The sequence below is a fragment of the Ruditapes philippinarum genome, unplaced genomic scaffold (assembly GCF_026571515.1).
Source record: "Ruditapes philippinarum isolate M1 unplaced genomic scaffold, ASM2657151v2 ctg1285_1_1_1_1, whole genome shotgun sequence".
Taxonomy (NCBI): Eukaryota; Metazoa; Mollusca; class Bivalvia; order Venerida; family Veneridae; genus Ruditapes; species Ruditapes philippinarum.
In genome coordinates this window covers 6,814-23,948 of record NW_026856576.1, presented here as the reverse complement: position 1 = coordinate 23,948, position 17,135 = coordinate 6,814, and the positions used below count along the sequence as shown (strand labels likewise).

Genomic DNA, 17,135 nt, shown 5'->3' with positions numbered 1-17,135 from the left:
TGTTCACTTTAGCCAAAAAGCTAGTAGTCATGTTAGCTTCAACTATTACTGATTGGGCTCCGGTCCACGTGTGCTAGTGGTGGTCCAAGGTTTATTTCCGACATTGTTATTGGAATATAGCTTCATCAAACTTGAAATATTTACAGGGAAGAATTGGCAAACACAGAAGCATTGATATAGCAAGCAAGATCATCACTGCTCCGCCAAACCCAGCAAATAAATGCAAATAAATCTCAGGTCGGTATAAACAGGCGTGGAGCAATTGGGTGATTTTGATAGCTTTTAATGAAAATTCCAGACAAAGCTTAACGTGTCACTTTTTTAAATAGGTTGCTCACAGTTTATCTCCCTTTAAAAAACATGAGATCGGCAACACATTAACCATTGTGTATATACAAGGGGTTGTTTTATTAGTAATGTGTATAAAGAAAATGCAATAATAGACATTCTTGTGCTGATGATACGTTTGGAAATTCAGACCTACTACCATGTTTAATTTTGTTTCCAATTTTTCTGACTTGTTCAAAATAGTAAACCTATGTTTAGCCACCAGTAACAGTGTTTGCAAATTGTCTTTGATTAGGTTCGGAGCATTTAAACAATTTCTAAGCGATTTGTACTCGTACCCTTAGTTTGGTCATCTGTCAATAAATGTGAAATTCATCTGGCATAAATGATTTGCACTTTCAAAACAGCTTTGGCAATATCACGAATCCTTTACTTTCCATTATTTTTAATAATTTCTTTCACTTTTCTGACGTGAACTTTTGACAGAAAGTCAGATATTCTGTCTCCACAAACGAACTGTCTCACAAATAGTGTTTATCAGACACACAATCTTCCCCCACTTCAGTACAGATCTGCTTTACCGAATGACCGGGTTTTGGTGGAACAATGATATAAGTTCTTATTTATTTAAAATTCCAAATCAGTTTCTCAACCATTTTTTATAACACTGGTCAACGACTGGCTGTATTAAAATTGCGATTAGCTTACAAATGAGTTAAGCTGAATGGTAGTGTTTACACTGTTGGAAAGATATTAAATAGGGCAATTCTGCATAACATCATCCACGAAATCGTTCAAAGTGTCATCGCGTTGCAGTACAACACCCGACTCGTAGTGAACAACCTTCGTAAAGGTTTACAACTAATTTGGCACATTTTCTTCTTTTATTTTCTGATAAGTTTGTGCAGCATAAGTGGATAAAACATTGATTAATTCCCATAATTTCTTTTTTAATCTCATAACCACTAAATTGAAACCGAAAGTATTTCCGCCTTGTCACTAAGGCAAGTGTTGTATCTTTAAGTCATACATGAACCATGTATACCGTAATGCCATACTTTAAAATCCGTAAGATTTACTTTGAAATCCAATAAATACCTATGTCCTTAATGGCTAATTCAAACAATGTCCTTAATATTATTCCACAGATATGTTTTGTTTTGCAAGAATTTACCTTCAAGAAAGGCATACTTGTCACAAAAGTATTACACCGGAAAGATGTGACAAAAGGTTATTTTTGATAAATGAAAATGTTAACGTTAGCATTTTTTTAGAAATTTTATCATTGATATATCATGCATTTATGATTAAAATTGTATGATTTTTTATCAAACGTTTATTCAATTTTTAGTAACATTGGCACTTTATTTCTGCAGTATCATATTGCAACGATAAATTATTATTATTGAAATGTATACTAGATCAATGAGTTTGTACAAAAAGACATGCAATATAGCACGTTAGTGTTTTGTTAAAGACTTTTTAATTATGAGGGATGTCCCAAAATTATGTAGACTGTTGACATAACGTAAGGAACTTTGGTTGACGTTATTATATCAAAAAGAGCTGCCTTTATACGCTACCTTTCGGAACGTCAGGTGAACACTTCCAGAGTCTGGTCACATATCCAAAATCTTTAGAAAGAACCTGTTTGCAGGAAAATATTTAAATTCGTATCCGTATTCTTTGCATTTCGCATTATTTTTTATTGAGCGGTCATTTGCACTGGATTTTATAGTCACAAAAGTAATTATAAAACCTTTGTTCCTTTAAGACGTTATTATCAAATGACAATTTGATATTGAAAAGGTGTTTTCGAATATAAAAAGTAGATACTTTATCAACGAGGTCCATCAAGAAAATTTTATCACATCATCATATTTTATTTAAAACTTTAGATACAGCCCCAGAATTGTATCATGCTGGTACTGGGATAACCGAAAATATAAAAAAAACAGATGTTGAAATGTTTTTCGGTAATGAAGCAAAAGGGACAAGAAAAGTACAACATTTAGACATTGATAGCGAGAATAAATGTGCCATTGACGAAGTCGAGACAGTTGACCGATTGTTGTATTTAGAATAATCATTTTAATATACAGTTCAGTGCATTGCACAAATATTAAACTATGGTTTATATGCAGTCTGCTTGTTTTCAAAATTGCATAAAACAGCTTCTGTTTTTCTATATTTTCTGTGCTGATGAGATATACTTATCGTATCAGTCAGTGCATTTCATTCTCAGTAAAATTATTGATTGCCTTTACCATGTTTTTAAAAGGTGTTGATTTGTCTTTAGAAAAACACCACTTACAACATTTGGGATACAAGTTCATATAGGAGTTAGGGCAGGGAACAAACTTTAACTATGTTACAAAATTAGTAGAACTAAATTATATATCTCTCATGTTAATGGTACACGTAATTTTCATTTAAAATATTATTCAATTGTTTAAAACATTACTTTGATTATGTTCAAGCAAAAGAAATCTTCATTTTAATCATGTTCCATAATTTTAAGGAGGTTATACAGAAGATCCAAGAATGTTAAAAATCTCCAAACTACCGACTTATATAAATCAGGCAATGTTATTAATGTTCCGTTCAGAAATAGCAGTAGCAAAATTATAAAAGTGAAATTTGCAGTTGCAGAAGCACAGCAGTAACAGTGGCATAAGCACAGCAGAAGCAGTAGTATAGCAGTCACAATAGCACAGCGGTAGCAGAGGCACAGCAGAAGCAGAAGCAAATCACTTGCAGAAGCATCGGCAGTAGCACAGAAATAACTGAGCAGTGACATGAATAATATATTTTTAACAATAAATTCGCTTTAACATTTATTACGACTTTCATTTGACAATTTTCAGTCAAAAAAGCAGGATTTTGTTAGATGCTGGTTTTCATTATAATGTTTGTAAAGAACATTGTTATTGTTTAAGAGCCACGAATAACAAAAATGATTGGATCAAATATTTATTCCTTCCACCCAGGGATAAATACAATGTACATCACGTTTTGCATGAAACTTCATAAAGATATTAACAGAAACGGACACAAATTCAATGCAACAACACTTACACTTCAATAATGCATACCTTCATATATAAGCAAACTTGTTTATTTCTCTTGTTGGTATTGATCTATCCGATAACGCAACAGTGATAGTCACGCATTTAGATAAAATATTCCGTATTCAACTTCGTGAAAATATTACCGATTTTCGAGTCGCAACTTCATTAATCACGTAATACATAGCGTTTTGTCACCCCAAAGAAAATATTACATGTTTTCTAACATCAATGAAAGGTTACCAACATTATAACTTACCCTAATGATAGTAAATATGGGGCCCTAACCCTAATGCACGGAAGCTTATCAGGGCCTACAGTCGATGAGTTTTTGCGCTAAGTCGAATTATTTTCATTCGCATTGATAAGATGTTTTTTGCATTTCTTAACAAAATTTACTGACAAAGATGAGAAGCTTTTAGGCATTGCAACTAAATTTTTCTCGACATGCTTGAAGCTTTTGTCTCTTTTACAAAAATCTTGTCGAAACTTCGTGATTTCACGACTGTCCTGAAATATTACGTATTAATCATAACATCATAACGTCTTCATGGAATGTTTATGTCTTACGTATTAATCATAACGTCTTCATGGAATTTTTTTTCTTCAAAACGAGAAGAAACAAGTGAAACTTTTAGCTAAGTGGAGGCCCTGATAAGCTTCCTTACTAATGATATTAATATTAAATCCATTATAAGTATATCTTGGGAGAGGGAATAACCTAGGAGTCGAAAAGTCAAGGATGAGAAAAGTCAGCAAAACGTCGCATTCGAGCCATCGCTGCACAAATTTAACTCAAAACAACGAAACCACGATATTCAGCGATCAAATGTTTAAACAATAACCAGATGACATAATTTTCAAAACTTTAAGGTAGAGTACTTCAAACTGATTACAAACATTACAGTATGTTGTAACGTATACTTAAAGAGAACTTTAATGTGTTTGTTTGTTTGTTTAACCAGCTTGGTTTTACACTGACGTCTGAAGGGCGATTGTAAATGGAATCGCAATGCAAAACGAAGAACTGCACTTTCACCTGTTAACCCTGTGATATATATCGAATTTTCACCTTCCCAGTCAATAGGGCGAAATATTGCCCTATTTTAAGGCCCTCTTTTTTCCATCTAAACATTGTTAGTGAAGTCGCGAAAATGCGTTGCTGTCCTACTGCTACAATGTTACTGCTACTACTATTGCTGTCCTACAGCTATCGCTACCGCTATGCTACTGCTACCGCTGTGCTACTGCTACCTCTATGTTACTGCAACTGCCGCGTTACTCATACTGCTGTGTTATTGCTACTATTGTACTTCTGCTACTGTTTTGCTACTGCTACTACTACTGCTTTGCTACTGCAACTACTGTCACAACTGCTGTGCAACTGCTACTGTTGTGCTACTGCTACTGTTGTACTGCTGCTACTGCTGCGCTACTGCTAATGTTATGCCACTGCTACCGCTACTGTTGTGCTTCTTCAACTGCTACTGCTGCGCTACTGCTACGGATGTGCTACTGCTACAGCTACTGCTGCGCTACTGCTAGTTCCAACTTCATGTTTTATAAATTTGAACTGCTACTGCTGTGCTTCTGCTGACTTTACGTTTAATAAATTTGCTACTGCTCACTGCTAACTTCCTTAGTTTTGTACGGCGAATTCGCGGTTTTCGATCGCATATCATTTTCGACTTTTATTTTCCAAACTTTAATACTTTTTTTACATCGATTTCATGAATATAATATTTAAATCATGTTGTTGATGGGACTTCTAATTATTTGTTCATATTTGTTTGAAAATTTAGCATGTTTGACAGACCTTTAAATTGTAGGTTATAATTAAGGGTCGGGTGACCCGAACAAAACAATATTTTAAGTCCGAAAGAAATATGAAGGAATTAGCTTAATCATCCCAAAGTTTTGTTTACACTTTGATTCCCGCGAAGATTAAAATTAATCTCGCTACTTTATCTATAAACAATACAAAAGAGCGATACAAGTCGACTTAAGTACAAACGTACGGAAGTTTATAAGGGCCTCCACTTATCTAAAAGTTTCACGTCATGTCAACTTGTTTCTTCTCGTTTTGACCAAAAACATTTCATGAAGACGTTATGATTAATACGTAATACATAAAACATTCCATGAAGGCGTAATGATTAATACGTAATAAGTAGAAGTTTTTAATCATTGCAAAAAACTTTGTTGAATTGCGTGAGCTACTGTATGTGTATTTAAATCCGCGGAAGCAAATTTTCGCGGAAAGGTCCACTTTGGGGGTCTATACAAATATTCGCGCTATTTTGAATTCGCGGAAAATCATGAATTCGCGTTGACCACTCAGGTTAAAAAATAAAGAAAACAAGCAATTATCATAGTATTGCAAGCAATCCATAAGTCCCCTACCGGTAAGAGCCCAAGCAACATTCTGAAGGGCCATTTGCCATTTACTTATGTTCCTATTTTAAGTAAATTTGTTGAAAAAGTTCTTTAAAAGTGATCACAGGAAACAGTTTTTATGTACAGACAGACGGACTGAAGGACACTCTAAAGTTATTTTTTAAACATCCCTGTTATCAAAATATATCATTTTTAAAATCCTATCATGATTGAAGAAGTTGGAGTAAAAATTACCAATTTCTCAAAAAAAAATCTAAGTTCAAAAGGGGCATAATTCTGGAAATAGTCTTGCTAGAGTATTGGACCATCACAAATGTTGAGTGATAATAAGAAACATTTATATGAAGTTTGAAGTAGATACATTCAGAAAAAGAAGTTATTAAAAAAAAAAAAAAATGTTTTTTTATGAAAATTTTAAGTTCAAGGGAGGTAATTCTGATAAATTTTGTGCTAGAGTTGTAAACCTTGTCACATATGATGTGGTTGATTACAAGCAACTTATATTTAAAGTTTAAAGAAAATACCTTAAGAAATAAAGAACTTATAGTGAAAAAACTTAAAAACTAGAATCAGAAATCTTGAAATTCAGTCTATTTGTTGCCATAGCAACCAGAATTTTCAACATAGGAAGATAAGAAAAGGATGTTTATAATTTCCATACTGCCATATACCCATATGTCAAGTTTCATAAACATATTTTCAGTACTTTTTGTGTTATCACTGGATCCAGGTTATGTGTAAAATTTGCCATATTTTCAGTCTATTTGTTGCCATAGCAACCAGAATTTTCAACATAGGAAGAAAAGAAAAAGACGTGCATAATCTCCATACTGCCATCTATCCATATATCAAGTTTCATTAAAATATTTTTAGTAGTTTTTGTGTTATCGCGGGATCCAGTTTTGTGGACGGACGGACTGACGGACGGACGGACGGACAGACGGACGGAGGGTAAACCTAAAGTCCCCTCCGGTAAACCGGTAGGGGACTAATAATTATTATCATCGTGGGAGTTCACAGTTATTTTCGATACCAGGTGTCAAACAATACGCTATTGTAAAGAAAAAGACATTGTCTAGCGGACAAATTATAGCAAACAAAAGAATGCCCGTAAACGTGCAAAATTTTTCACAGTTTGCGTTATAAACGCATCTGATCAGATCATGTTTTGGTTTTACTCAAAAAAAAAAACAATACAAAAAAAACCACAAACATAAACGATTTTAAATGATGAATAACTTAGAAAACAAAACACAATTACTCAGTAAACATTTAAATAATAAGTGTGAAAGCAAATCACACACTGGCACATTGTTCTATAGAAGCGCGAAAATATGACTATTAAGAAATTATTGGTGTAGAAATATTCGCGCTAAACATGAATTCGCGGATCAAATGTCACCGCGAAGACCGCGAAAATTTGAAGCCCGCGAATGTTTCTACACATACAGTATTTGTCAATGCGAGTAACGTCTTTGCGTCTTACTAAATATTTCAGCAAAGTCGTGAAATCAAGAAGTTTCAACAGGATTTTCGCCGAAGAGACAAAAGCTTTAAGCATTTCGAGAAAAATGCAGTTGCAATGCCTAAAAGCTTCTCATCTTTGTCAGTACATTTTATTGAGAAATGCAAAAACATCTTATCAATGCGAATAAAAATAAGTCGACTTAGCGCAAAACATCTCACCAACTGTAGGCTCTGATACGCTTCCGTACAAACGTAAGAAGATACTTTTTGAATAGCTCTTTAGGGATAAAGTCGTAGAGTACGTATAATACACGTCGTGTTTACGCGTAAAGTAACATACACAATTACGAAAGACCGGAAGAGCCATCTCATCTTCACGAATTTCCTATTTCATCTTCATGAATTCACAACGGAATTTGTGACTTCACGATTTCAGGTTCATGAATTTATGAATTCTTCCGAATTGTAAGATTGAGACCGCGAAGGTCCATGTTTTTTTTATATTTTCAATATTATTAAAGCTTCGATTGTCTTTTGTTTCTTTCGTTTTGTATTATAATTTATTTATTATGTTATACAATTATTTTGGTAAACTATAAACTATATTTAAATGATACGGTTGAAGAATTAATATTTAAAATTCATCCGTATCAAATTAAATAATTGTCATTTCAATGCCGAAAAAAAAACAATACAAATCGAGACAATTTTGCAAGCACCAAAATATAACTGTAAAAATATAGACAGAGTAGGTTTAAAACAATGGCAAAAGTAGGGATTGAACCACAGACCTAAAACATATTAGGCAATCACACAAAATACTATGCGTTTGCGGATGGAACAAAGCCTATGAATTAAACTGGTGTGACATTTCATAACATAACTTTTATATGCTCCGTATCAATTCTCGTTGAATGCACGGACAGAGCCGAAGTGACATTAAATATCTAAATGATTGCTATAAAATATTCATAATTGACAGGTCAATAAAATCAGACTTTATAAACCCTCCTTAATAGACATTCATCTTCTCAGTCAATCATTCAAAATATCAGAGATATAATTATAACAAATTTGAAAACTTTTTTTACTCTATTGGTTATAATCCCCAGTGTAAATTGATGTATACTATACGCATGTAAGCAAACTGGTATAATTTGTGTTTATCATTGTGTCCATGTATATAATTTGTCATAGTCTAAAACACTGAAATGAAATCATGCTGATGATATCTTATAAATTAAAAAAGCTACCTATGGGGTATTTGCAAGTTAGAACAATAATTGCTAAAACATTTTAATTGTGTATTTCTAACACAAACACATTTTTATTATTTCTAATTCTTCAATAGATAACATGATATTTGATTGTAAAAGTAGTAATTTAAGTAAAATATGAGCTGAGCCTCGAACCGAACAATAAGTTAAATACAAATGTATATAAAAAGGAATAATGGAATTGTCCTACTTATCCAAACTGGGTTCCTGCTACCGACACACTTTCAATTTTGCATGTAACTCATAACCGATGGAACTCACCACTGCAAATGTCGTATCGAGGATATCGTTGTTTTCTATTAATATAAACGCTTAATTTGTAACATAAAACAAGGCTTTTGTTGCTTAACTTTCAAGCGAAAAACTGAGCGAACTGTTTGTCCGTTTGACATTTACTTTTCTAATTGTATTTGAAAAAACTAAAAAGTAATATAAATAGGACTTCTTTTATTCATTCACTAAAATACATTTTTCTTTTGTTTACAAGAAATAAATATCCACAACATGTTTTACCTTGTTTTTTAAAGTATAAATTAAATGTTCTACCATTGCATGAGTAAGTCCTTATTACCGTCTGCGTTGACTTTAACCCAGTCTTTTTCATTTAAGTGTTTGTAAAAACTAAATGTTATCGATTAGCATTGTGTGTATGATTTTTACGAGGAACTAAAATCCACAGGTGGCAGTATCAGTGTTTGGACACCCCACCCCTATCTGCCCCTGGACCCCTACTACAACCCTGAAAAAAATAACACTCTAAGGCTTACTATAAGGTACCAAATACAAAACCACCGATGAAATTATAAAAAAAAAATTTTCCACTATCAAATTTATAGTTATAGAAAGGTGAAAAGCCTACAATATGTTCATTTGCCAAACATTGTGGAACACGGGAAATAGTCGTTTCGGTGACTGAGGAGCATTCCGGCAGGATTTCGCTGCATCATTCATTAACATTAATAAAAAGAACTAGAATTCCACAGCTTATCTAATTCAAGTCTAACGAATATCACTATCATTCCGATTTTTTCTGTTTCACGGTATTTTTTGAAATGTCGTAGCCATTTTGCAGTCTGATACCTGGGTTGAAATACGCAATCTAATTGGACGAGCGAAATTTGACGTCCAATCAGATCGCGTATAACACACAGGTATCAGAATCCAAAATGGCAGCGACAAGTCAAAAATTACCGTGAAATACAAAAAATCGATAGAATATTGATATTCGTTAAACTTGAATTAAGTAAGCTGTGGAATTCAAGTTCTTTTTATTGATGTAAATGAATGATGCAGCAAAATGCCTTTGGAATGCGCCTCAGTCGCAGAAACGACGATTTCCCGTGTTCCACATTGTTCGGCAAATGAACATATAGTAGGCTTTTCACCTTTCTATAACTATAATTTTGATAGTGGAAAATTTTTTTTTTTTTATATAATTTCATCGGTGGTTTTGTATTTGGTACCTTATAGTAAGCCTTAGAGTGTTGAATTATATTTTTTTCCAGGGTTGTAGTAGGGGTTCAGGGGCAGATAGGGGTGGGTATCCAAACACTGATACTGCCACCTGTGCTAAAATCCAGTTGATTGAAAAATATCTATAAAAATGCCCTTTTCCAGGATTCGAATTAGTGTCGCTTCACACATAAAGCGGACACTCTACCACTACGCTATTACGCTGAACGACCTTTGTTAAGATGGGGTAAGATTTAGGCGATGAGACGTATACTTTTATATAAGAATAGGTATTGTGCACAATATCAGATACTGACTGAAATAGTGAACTTACGCATATGACATACACATCGGTGATAAATGTCATTCGGATAACTCACCGGAAAATTCTTTTTTTTACAAAGAAAAATAGCTGTGTAAATAAAGAATGTTATATATTTTAACCTACATTTTATGTTGTTTCTTTCACTTATTTTTTTCCGCAAAATTTACAAATTTTCGATAATGATTGACATTAACTAAAATACGACCAATTATAACATTCTACAAGTTGTAAAATTCCAAAAAATGTCGGATTCGACCAACTGTCATATTCAATGAGATGTCTTTCGACGAAATGTCATGGAAGCGAAATATTGTCAGCCCTAAATTGTCAAAATTAATGTAAACAGATAATGAAAGAAATATCGAATTCGAGCTATACCGTAAATGACATTCAACAATACAAGAGTAAACTGTCGTGTCAATAATCAATGATAGATAAGAAATTAAAATTCTAAGTTAGCCAAAAAATTTTGGAAATAAACTATTTATAATAAACCCCTTTTAAATAAGCGCCCTTAAATCGATTAAATAACACATTCGTGCCATCTAACCACATATAAAAAGAACAGGAAAGAAATACATTTTTTCTTGGGCTTTATTCGGGTTAAATTGATTTAGTTTACTATGAATACTTAAACAACAAAAGTATCAAGCGAGAAGCAAAAACAGCCATCCAAAAAAACTTACACGTAGTTTCTCAACACAAATTTCAATAAGTGTTTGACTAATTTCATATAGAAATATTTCCCTTAATTTTTAATTAAATTAAAAATGAACCCTGTAAAAAATACCTGGTTGTGCCATTTCCGATTTGTTATACATGCTTTACACAAAACCTAAACAAAAAAAAAATTTGGGTGTTTTGACTCAAATCTAGCCTGCCCAATCAATATTAAACAGTAAAATCGAATTATACGTTTCCTCTTGTATTTTACATACCTTGATATCAGCCACTAGAATATCTTTTTTCAACATGTGTGAAATGTTTCTACAGTCGGCGCTTTAACTGCAGAAGTATCGTGTAAAAAATCACAATATTTGTATAATATTAACAACAGAAAAGAATATAAGTAAACTATGCAAGTCTAAGTTTATTTTAAACGCATTCTTTTACAAACTATATACAATACATGTTTTGCATACTATACTGTTATGCTCGTATACGCTACTCATACGTTGATATGCGCTAAAAATCATATGCAAAATATGCTTAAATTAACCAAAAAGTTTTCCCAAGTTGACTTTTCGCCCGTTTTATATTTTCTTTGTTGCGATTTCGTGTGAGTGTGTGTTTTTTTGTGTTTTGTGTTTTTTTTTTGGTTTTTTTTTTTTGGGGGGGTGTTTAGGTTTTCGCGCAAAGGCTGTAAAATAAATGGGACCCCAGCAACTTTTTAGATACCCAAATTTGCTCAAAAGTGTTCTTTATGCCCCCAAGCACTCCCTGTGGCTAGAAATGCAAAGTTTTAGCCGATGTATCCACTTCTTGAAGGCGTCACGGTAACAGTCGGGACATATATTTCCGCCCAGCAAGGACGGATTTCAATTTCGGAAACAAAAAGAAATCACATGCAGCAAGGTCTGAAGAAAACGAGAGGTGAGGCAAAACAGTTACTTTTTCTTTTTTCAAAAACGCCGAAACGGAGGTATAAGCGGGGGCATTGTCATGAAGAAGACGGATATGCTTAAAACCAGTGACAGGGCGTCGTTTCTTATAATATTGTTTCAGTTTCTTAAGTACTACTACGTCTTTGTAGTACTTCCCAGTGATAGAATTGCCCTTTTTCACCGGCACTTTTATTGCGACTCCTTCCCAAAAGAAGAAAGTTGCATGCAAAACCTTCTTTGCACTCAAAGACCGTTTTTGGCAATCATTGGGCGTTTGTTGTGTGTTTACTGGACCCAAGTTTCATCACCTGTGACGACATTGGCAAACTGTCACTATTCTTAAGTTAATGAAAGACTGTCCTGAAAATGTTGGTTCCTGTGCACAAAATTGTGATTTATCTTCTTTTGCGATTGTCCATTCCTGATTGTGTATTCATTAAATATGCTATACTGTGGCAAGGCTATTGATTGCCTGCGCTGTATCACTTGATGGACCAAATGTTACATATTATTTAAGAGAATGTGTAAATGAATATTACTTTTAAATTATCAATACAACGCTTAAAAGGGTAAAGATGCTTTCAAAAATGAAAGAAAGATTATCTGTCATAGGAAAAATCAGTAGCAAAGAGGTGACCTCTACCGCTGAAAAACCGAAAGTAAGGTGTATTATGAATATAAAATGCATTTTTGACTATTAATTTATATGTGTCTGAAGTTAATATATAATGCATGATGTGCTAAGACGCAAAACGGTATTCCAAAGGCCCTGTGTTCAAGTCAAGGTCAGGCTACACATTTTTGTCACCCTGTGGCATTTGACGTCTAACATCCGGCCGTGATTGTATGCTCAAAGTTTCGTTCACTTTGAACAGTAACAATTTCTGGTGTAAACCATAGAAACATACATTATTTAGCAAAGTGCATAAATACAGTGCCGAAATACATAAATAGTCAATAGAAAGATACATGATAATGAAACATAATGATTAATTACAATTAATTGTTAGGACATGAACAAAGGCCTAAAATGTCGAAAGAAAAAAAAACAATGTCTGGTGTAAACCGAGGAAATATGTTTATCAAAGTACATAAACACAGCGCTGAAATTTTTTGTGTAAACAATGGAAATATATAAATCTAAGTGCGCATACTTGAGATGGTCTGGGAAGTCTGTAATTACTGAGGTATGCACGTATTGTCTAAATAAAATATATAAGTTAATGGATGATGAAATGGGAATGGTACAGGAGATGGATTGTTTATCGAACTGTAGAGAAATATGACTGCTACGTAAATGTTACGGCTTGACAGGTGTTACCTGCAAACCAAATCGATTATTTATTATTAACAGACATAAAAGATATGGAGTCGATGAGAAATACAAAGCAGTGCATTGGGACAATATATTCATATTTGACAGGGATTTATTAAATTGTTTACGCAGTCGACGGTACATTACATCAAATAAATCGAGATTCATAAATGCATTCATATATATTTCGAGTGATGTACTAAATGTGGCCTTATATGGCCTTTCGTTGTCTGTTATACTGTGAAAAGAACGTGCCTGCCATCTGGTATTAAAATACTCGAAGTGTTTACTTAATTTACTTCTGTAATTATCATGTAGTACCGGTTTTATTATAGCTACTGTATAAATATGCATGTACACATATATTAAATATTGAGATTTGTTTATATATGCAAGTGACAAGACTTCTGGTTATGTATTTGGCAGATTAAACATGGCAGAACCGAAAGAACCTCAAGATAAAAGGAAATTCTATCAGCGGTAAGCTTGTAAAATAATCTTATTGGTGGTGGTGCTGTTGTTAGTTTATTCTCCGAATCACTAGTTTAGTTTAATAATATTTTATTGCAACTATATAATACATGTAAGATATGAATAACACACAAAGAAACAAAAACAAATGTACATATAAGTATAGTGCAAATGGGTTGGGCTACAAGTTATTACAACATTAGCTACAGCCTTTCCCACACAGTCAAACTTTATAATACATATATTCCGGATAGTTTCATAAGAATAGTTACACAGGTGGAAGTGAGAAATAAATCAAAACGCGCACGCACGCACGCACGCACACACACACACACACACATGTATTTATATATTTCTTATAAATTATCAATTAAAATGCTCCATAGAATTAAGATAGAACAGGGTCTTTCAAAAGAAATTTTAGACCCTGGATAGAATGGGGAATTATTTAGCTTGACAAAATTGAAAAAAATTTTTAAACAGCCCTTAACAGAGAGAGAGAAAAAAAAATCCCCTACGTTGCCTGACCCATGAAATTGACAGAGATGATGTGTGATAGTGTCGACAGCGATAATTTGAAATCAAATTCGGCAATTGTTTTACGTCATATATCTACTTTACGTACACGTGTGTCAACAAGGAAATGACATATTTGTAAACACATTTTAAGTTTACAATTTTATAATCATTGACAGATGGATTTAGCGGTCAGTTGAAGTAAGTAAAGTATTTACATGTATATTTATCGGTACCACTTTAGAATAGGAATAAAAGCGGAACATAAGACTGTCTATGACTGTATCATGAGTGACCTGGATTTTGTATTGTACTGTACAAAAATTGTAGAAAGTGGATAGATTAAAGAAAAAAACATATACCATTACAAGTTAACCAGATAGCTCAGCCGGTAGAGCAGCCTAGACTTTGTGTGGACATGGTTATAGGAAGGTCTCAGGTTCAAGTCCTGATCTGGTTTTTACTTGTATACATCAATTTTGAATTTATAAAAATCTTTTAGAATGTTTAATAAATTTTTGTACTTCAGAAAAAACAAATTCATTTTCGACATCATTAAGTAATGGGTTTCCAAATAAGAGTTTTTCTGTATTTATGGGGTGAAAAGGTATAGTAGCTAAAAATAAGTTAAGTCTTTGTTCAGTAAAATGTTTGCATTTAAATATAGGCTAGTGCTCTGCATCTTCTTCTCCGCTACCACAGTCACAGAAAGGATTTTGACGTAAGTAATTCCTAAACAAATCTGCATTTAAATTACTGCATTGGTTTCTTATTCTAGCATGATGAACAGAAGAAGTACGATCCCCACTTAAAAAGAATTTAGGAACAACAGGCGGCTTAAAAATGATTTTATTAAATTTTTGATATTTGAAAGATTTGGAGCATCGCGAATGGTTTGTGAAAGTTCATGAAGGGATTACAGATCTAGGATAAATTTCTGTACGTCTTTGTACAGTTAAATAGTTTGAGTTATTTCTCAGATCATAATGATTATTTTCATTGACCATTGGAGGGAATAGTTCAGAAATATACGTTGGTAAAAACCCATGTTTTTCTTTATAAACTCCGAATCACTGCAGTAGGTACGTTGAATTTACCTAAGAAAATGTCAGCCACCGCATTGTTCTTTAGCAAGCTGTCAAGCAGAAGGAACTGGTAACTTATGTACATGACATAGCAGGGGTACAGAGCGGATGACCGTAATTAATCACAACGAAAATGAGCTGCACCATTCGGGAATCGAACCCTGACCGCCCGATTCATTGCTCAGCGTTCTACCTATTGAGTTCACCGAAGTATTAATTAATTTTATTGCTATACAGACTAAATTGTTCATTTATATTAGGAATGTAAGCTTACCGATATAAAATATATATATTCTACTAAGTTTTGGTTTGTCAGCCCCAATCTGCTAACCTGAATATACAAATACCGGTAATACAAAAACGGTTTATTTCAGTTGGTTCGGTTCAAAACCAGATTCGAGTCAGAATTCAGAGGAAGAAACAATGGAACAAATAGATATAGCTCAGTACAAATATACTATAAGCAAAAAAGGAATGCATGGTGTAAAAAATCAAATAAGTGAGGACTTAAAAAGATGGCAACATATTCCGCTACATACAGCAGTCACGGGGAATGCCGGTTCTGGGAAATCATCTTTCATTAATTCTTTAAGAGGCCTGAAAGCTAGACAACCAGGCGCCGCTAAAGTTGGTGTCAATGAAACCACGCAAGAATGCACACAATACGAGCATCCAGATAACAAGAGCTTTTTGGTTTGGGATCTCCCTGGCGTTGGAACACCCAAATTCAAGAAGAAAAACTATTTAGAAAATGTTGAATATAAGAAATATGACTTTTTCATCATAATCAGCAAGGGCAGATTTACAGAAAATGACATGTGGCTTGCGACGGAGGTACAAAGTTGCAAAAAAAAATTTGTTTTTGTTCGAACAAATATCGATGCTGATATCGCAAACGATGAAAAGGATAATTCAGAAGATCATGATGAAGATAAGCTTCTTCTATCAATAAAACAAACAACAGAACGGTGCCTTGAAGAAAGTGGAATACAAAAACCAAAGGTGTTTCTTATCGACAACTTCAGTCCGAGTAAATATGACTTCGGAAAACTGTGATGAATTGAAGAAAGATGCCCTTGCATTATCTCTTTCCGCAGTAACAGGGGAAATGATAGATGAGAAGAAAATAGTTCTCTTAAAGAGAATACACGGAGTTGCTCTTGATATAACAATGAGCTCAAACAAAAATGAAGAGAAAGCAAAATTTCAAAGCGAATTGAACTTTTACCTGAAGCAGTTTAATGTCGATGCTTCAACACTTTCCGGGTACAAGGACATTTTGTCCCTCACCGAAGATAATATAAGAGAGTTCCGTCTTGTCGTCGATGGGGCAGAAAATGTTGAAGGAAAGGCTATCAAATCACCTACAACTCAAAAGGAGGAGGCAGCTATTTAGAAGCGCTTGGCTGATTTATTCACTTGGTCCAAGGAGAGCACGTTACTGTATAGATTTTCTAAGAATGCCTTGGAAACGAATCTTAAATTGCTCCATGAAAGAGCAATCAGTTTCTTTGATGAAAAGATGACCAAAACAATGATCAGTGATGCTGCTTCAAACTAATGCATTCACTATAAAGACGTTGACTCTTACAAAAGTCAGTTTAGGATCAAATGATTATAATTGTTACTATATTTGCTTTGTATAAAGTTTAAAATGTTTCCGCTATGTTACTTTTATTACTAATATAAGTATAGTTTATAATATACAACACCGTTCTGAAATGTACAATTTGTAAAAAAGTTTAATCAGAGGTTAGTAAAAGTCAAGAAATACAATATTGCATTAATTAGCGAAATCTGGACAGTTTGTCAGTTATTATTTAACCAAGATACTTGTCAATGACAAATTTTGCAGTGACTGAAAAAAACG

The 17,135-nt window shown here is 33.5% G+C and overlaps 1 protein-coding gene across 1 annotated transcript; it reads left to right on the top strand.

The window, feature by feature from the left end:
• Positions 1 to 12,409: 12,409 nt before the first annotated feature.
• Positions 12,410 to 16,317, top strand: LOC132747031 (T-cell-specific guanine nucleotide triphosphate-binding protein 2-like; the record flags this gene model as incomplete). The annotated part of the gene is given in 2 exon segments (XM_060736341.1): positions 12,410 to 13,673; positions 15,640 to 16,317. Coding segments are annotated over 2 exon segments (725 nt in total), but the record flags the coding sequence as incomplete, so codon positions are not given.
• Between the last annotated feature and the right edge of the window lie 818 nt (positions 16,318 to 17,135).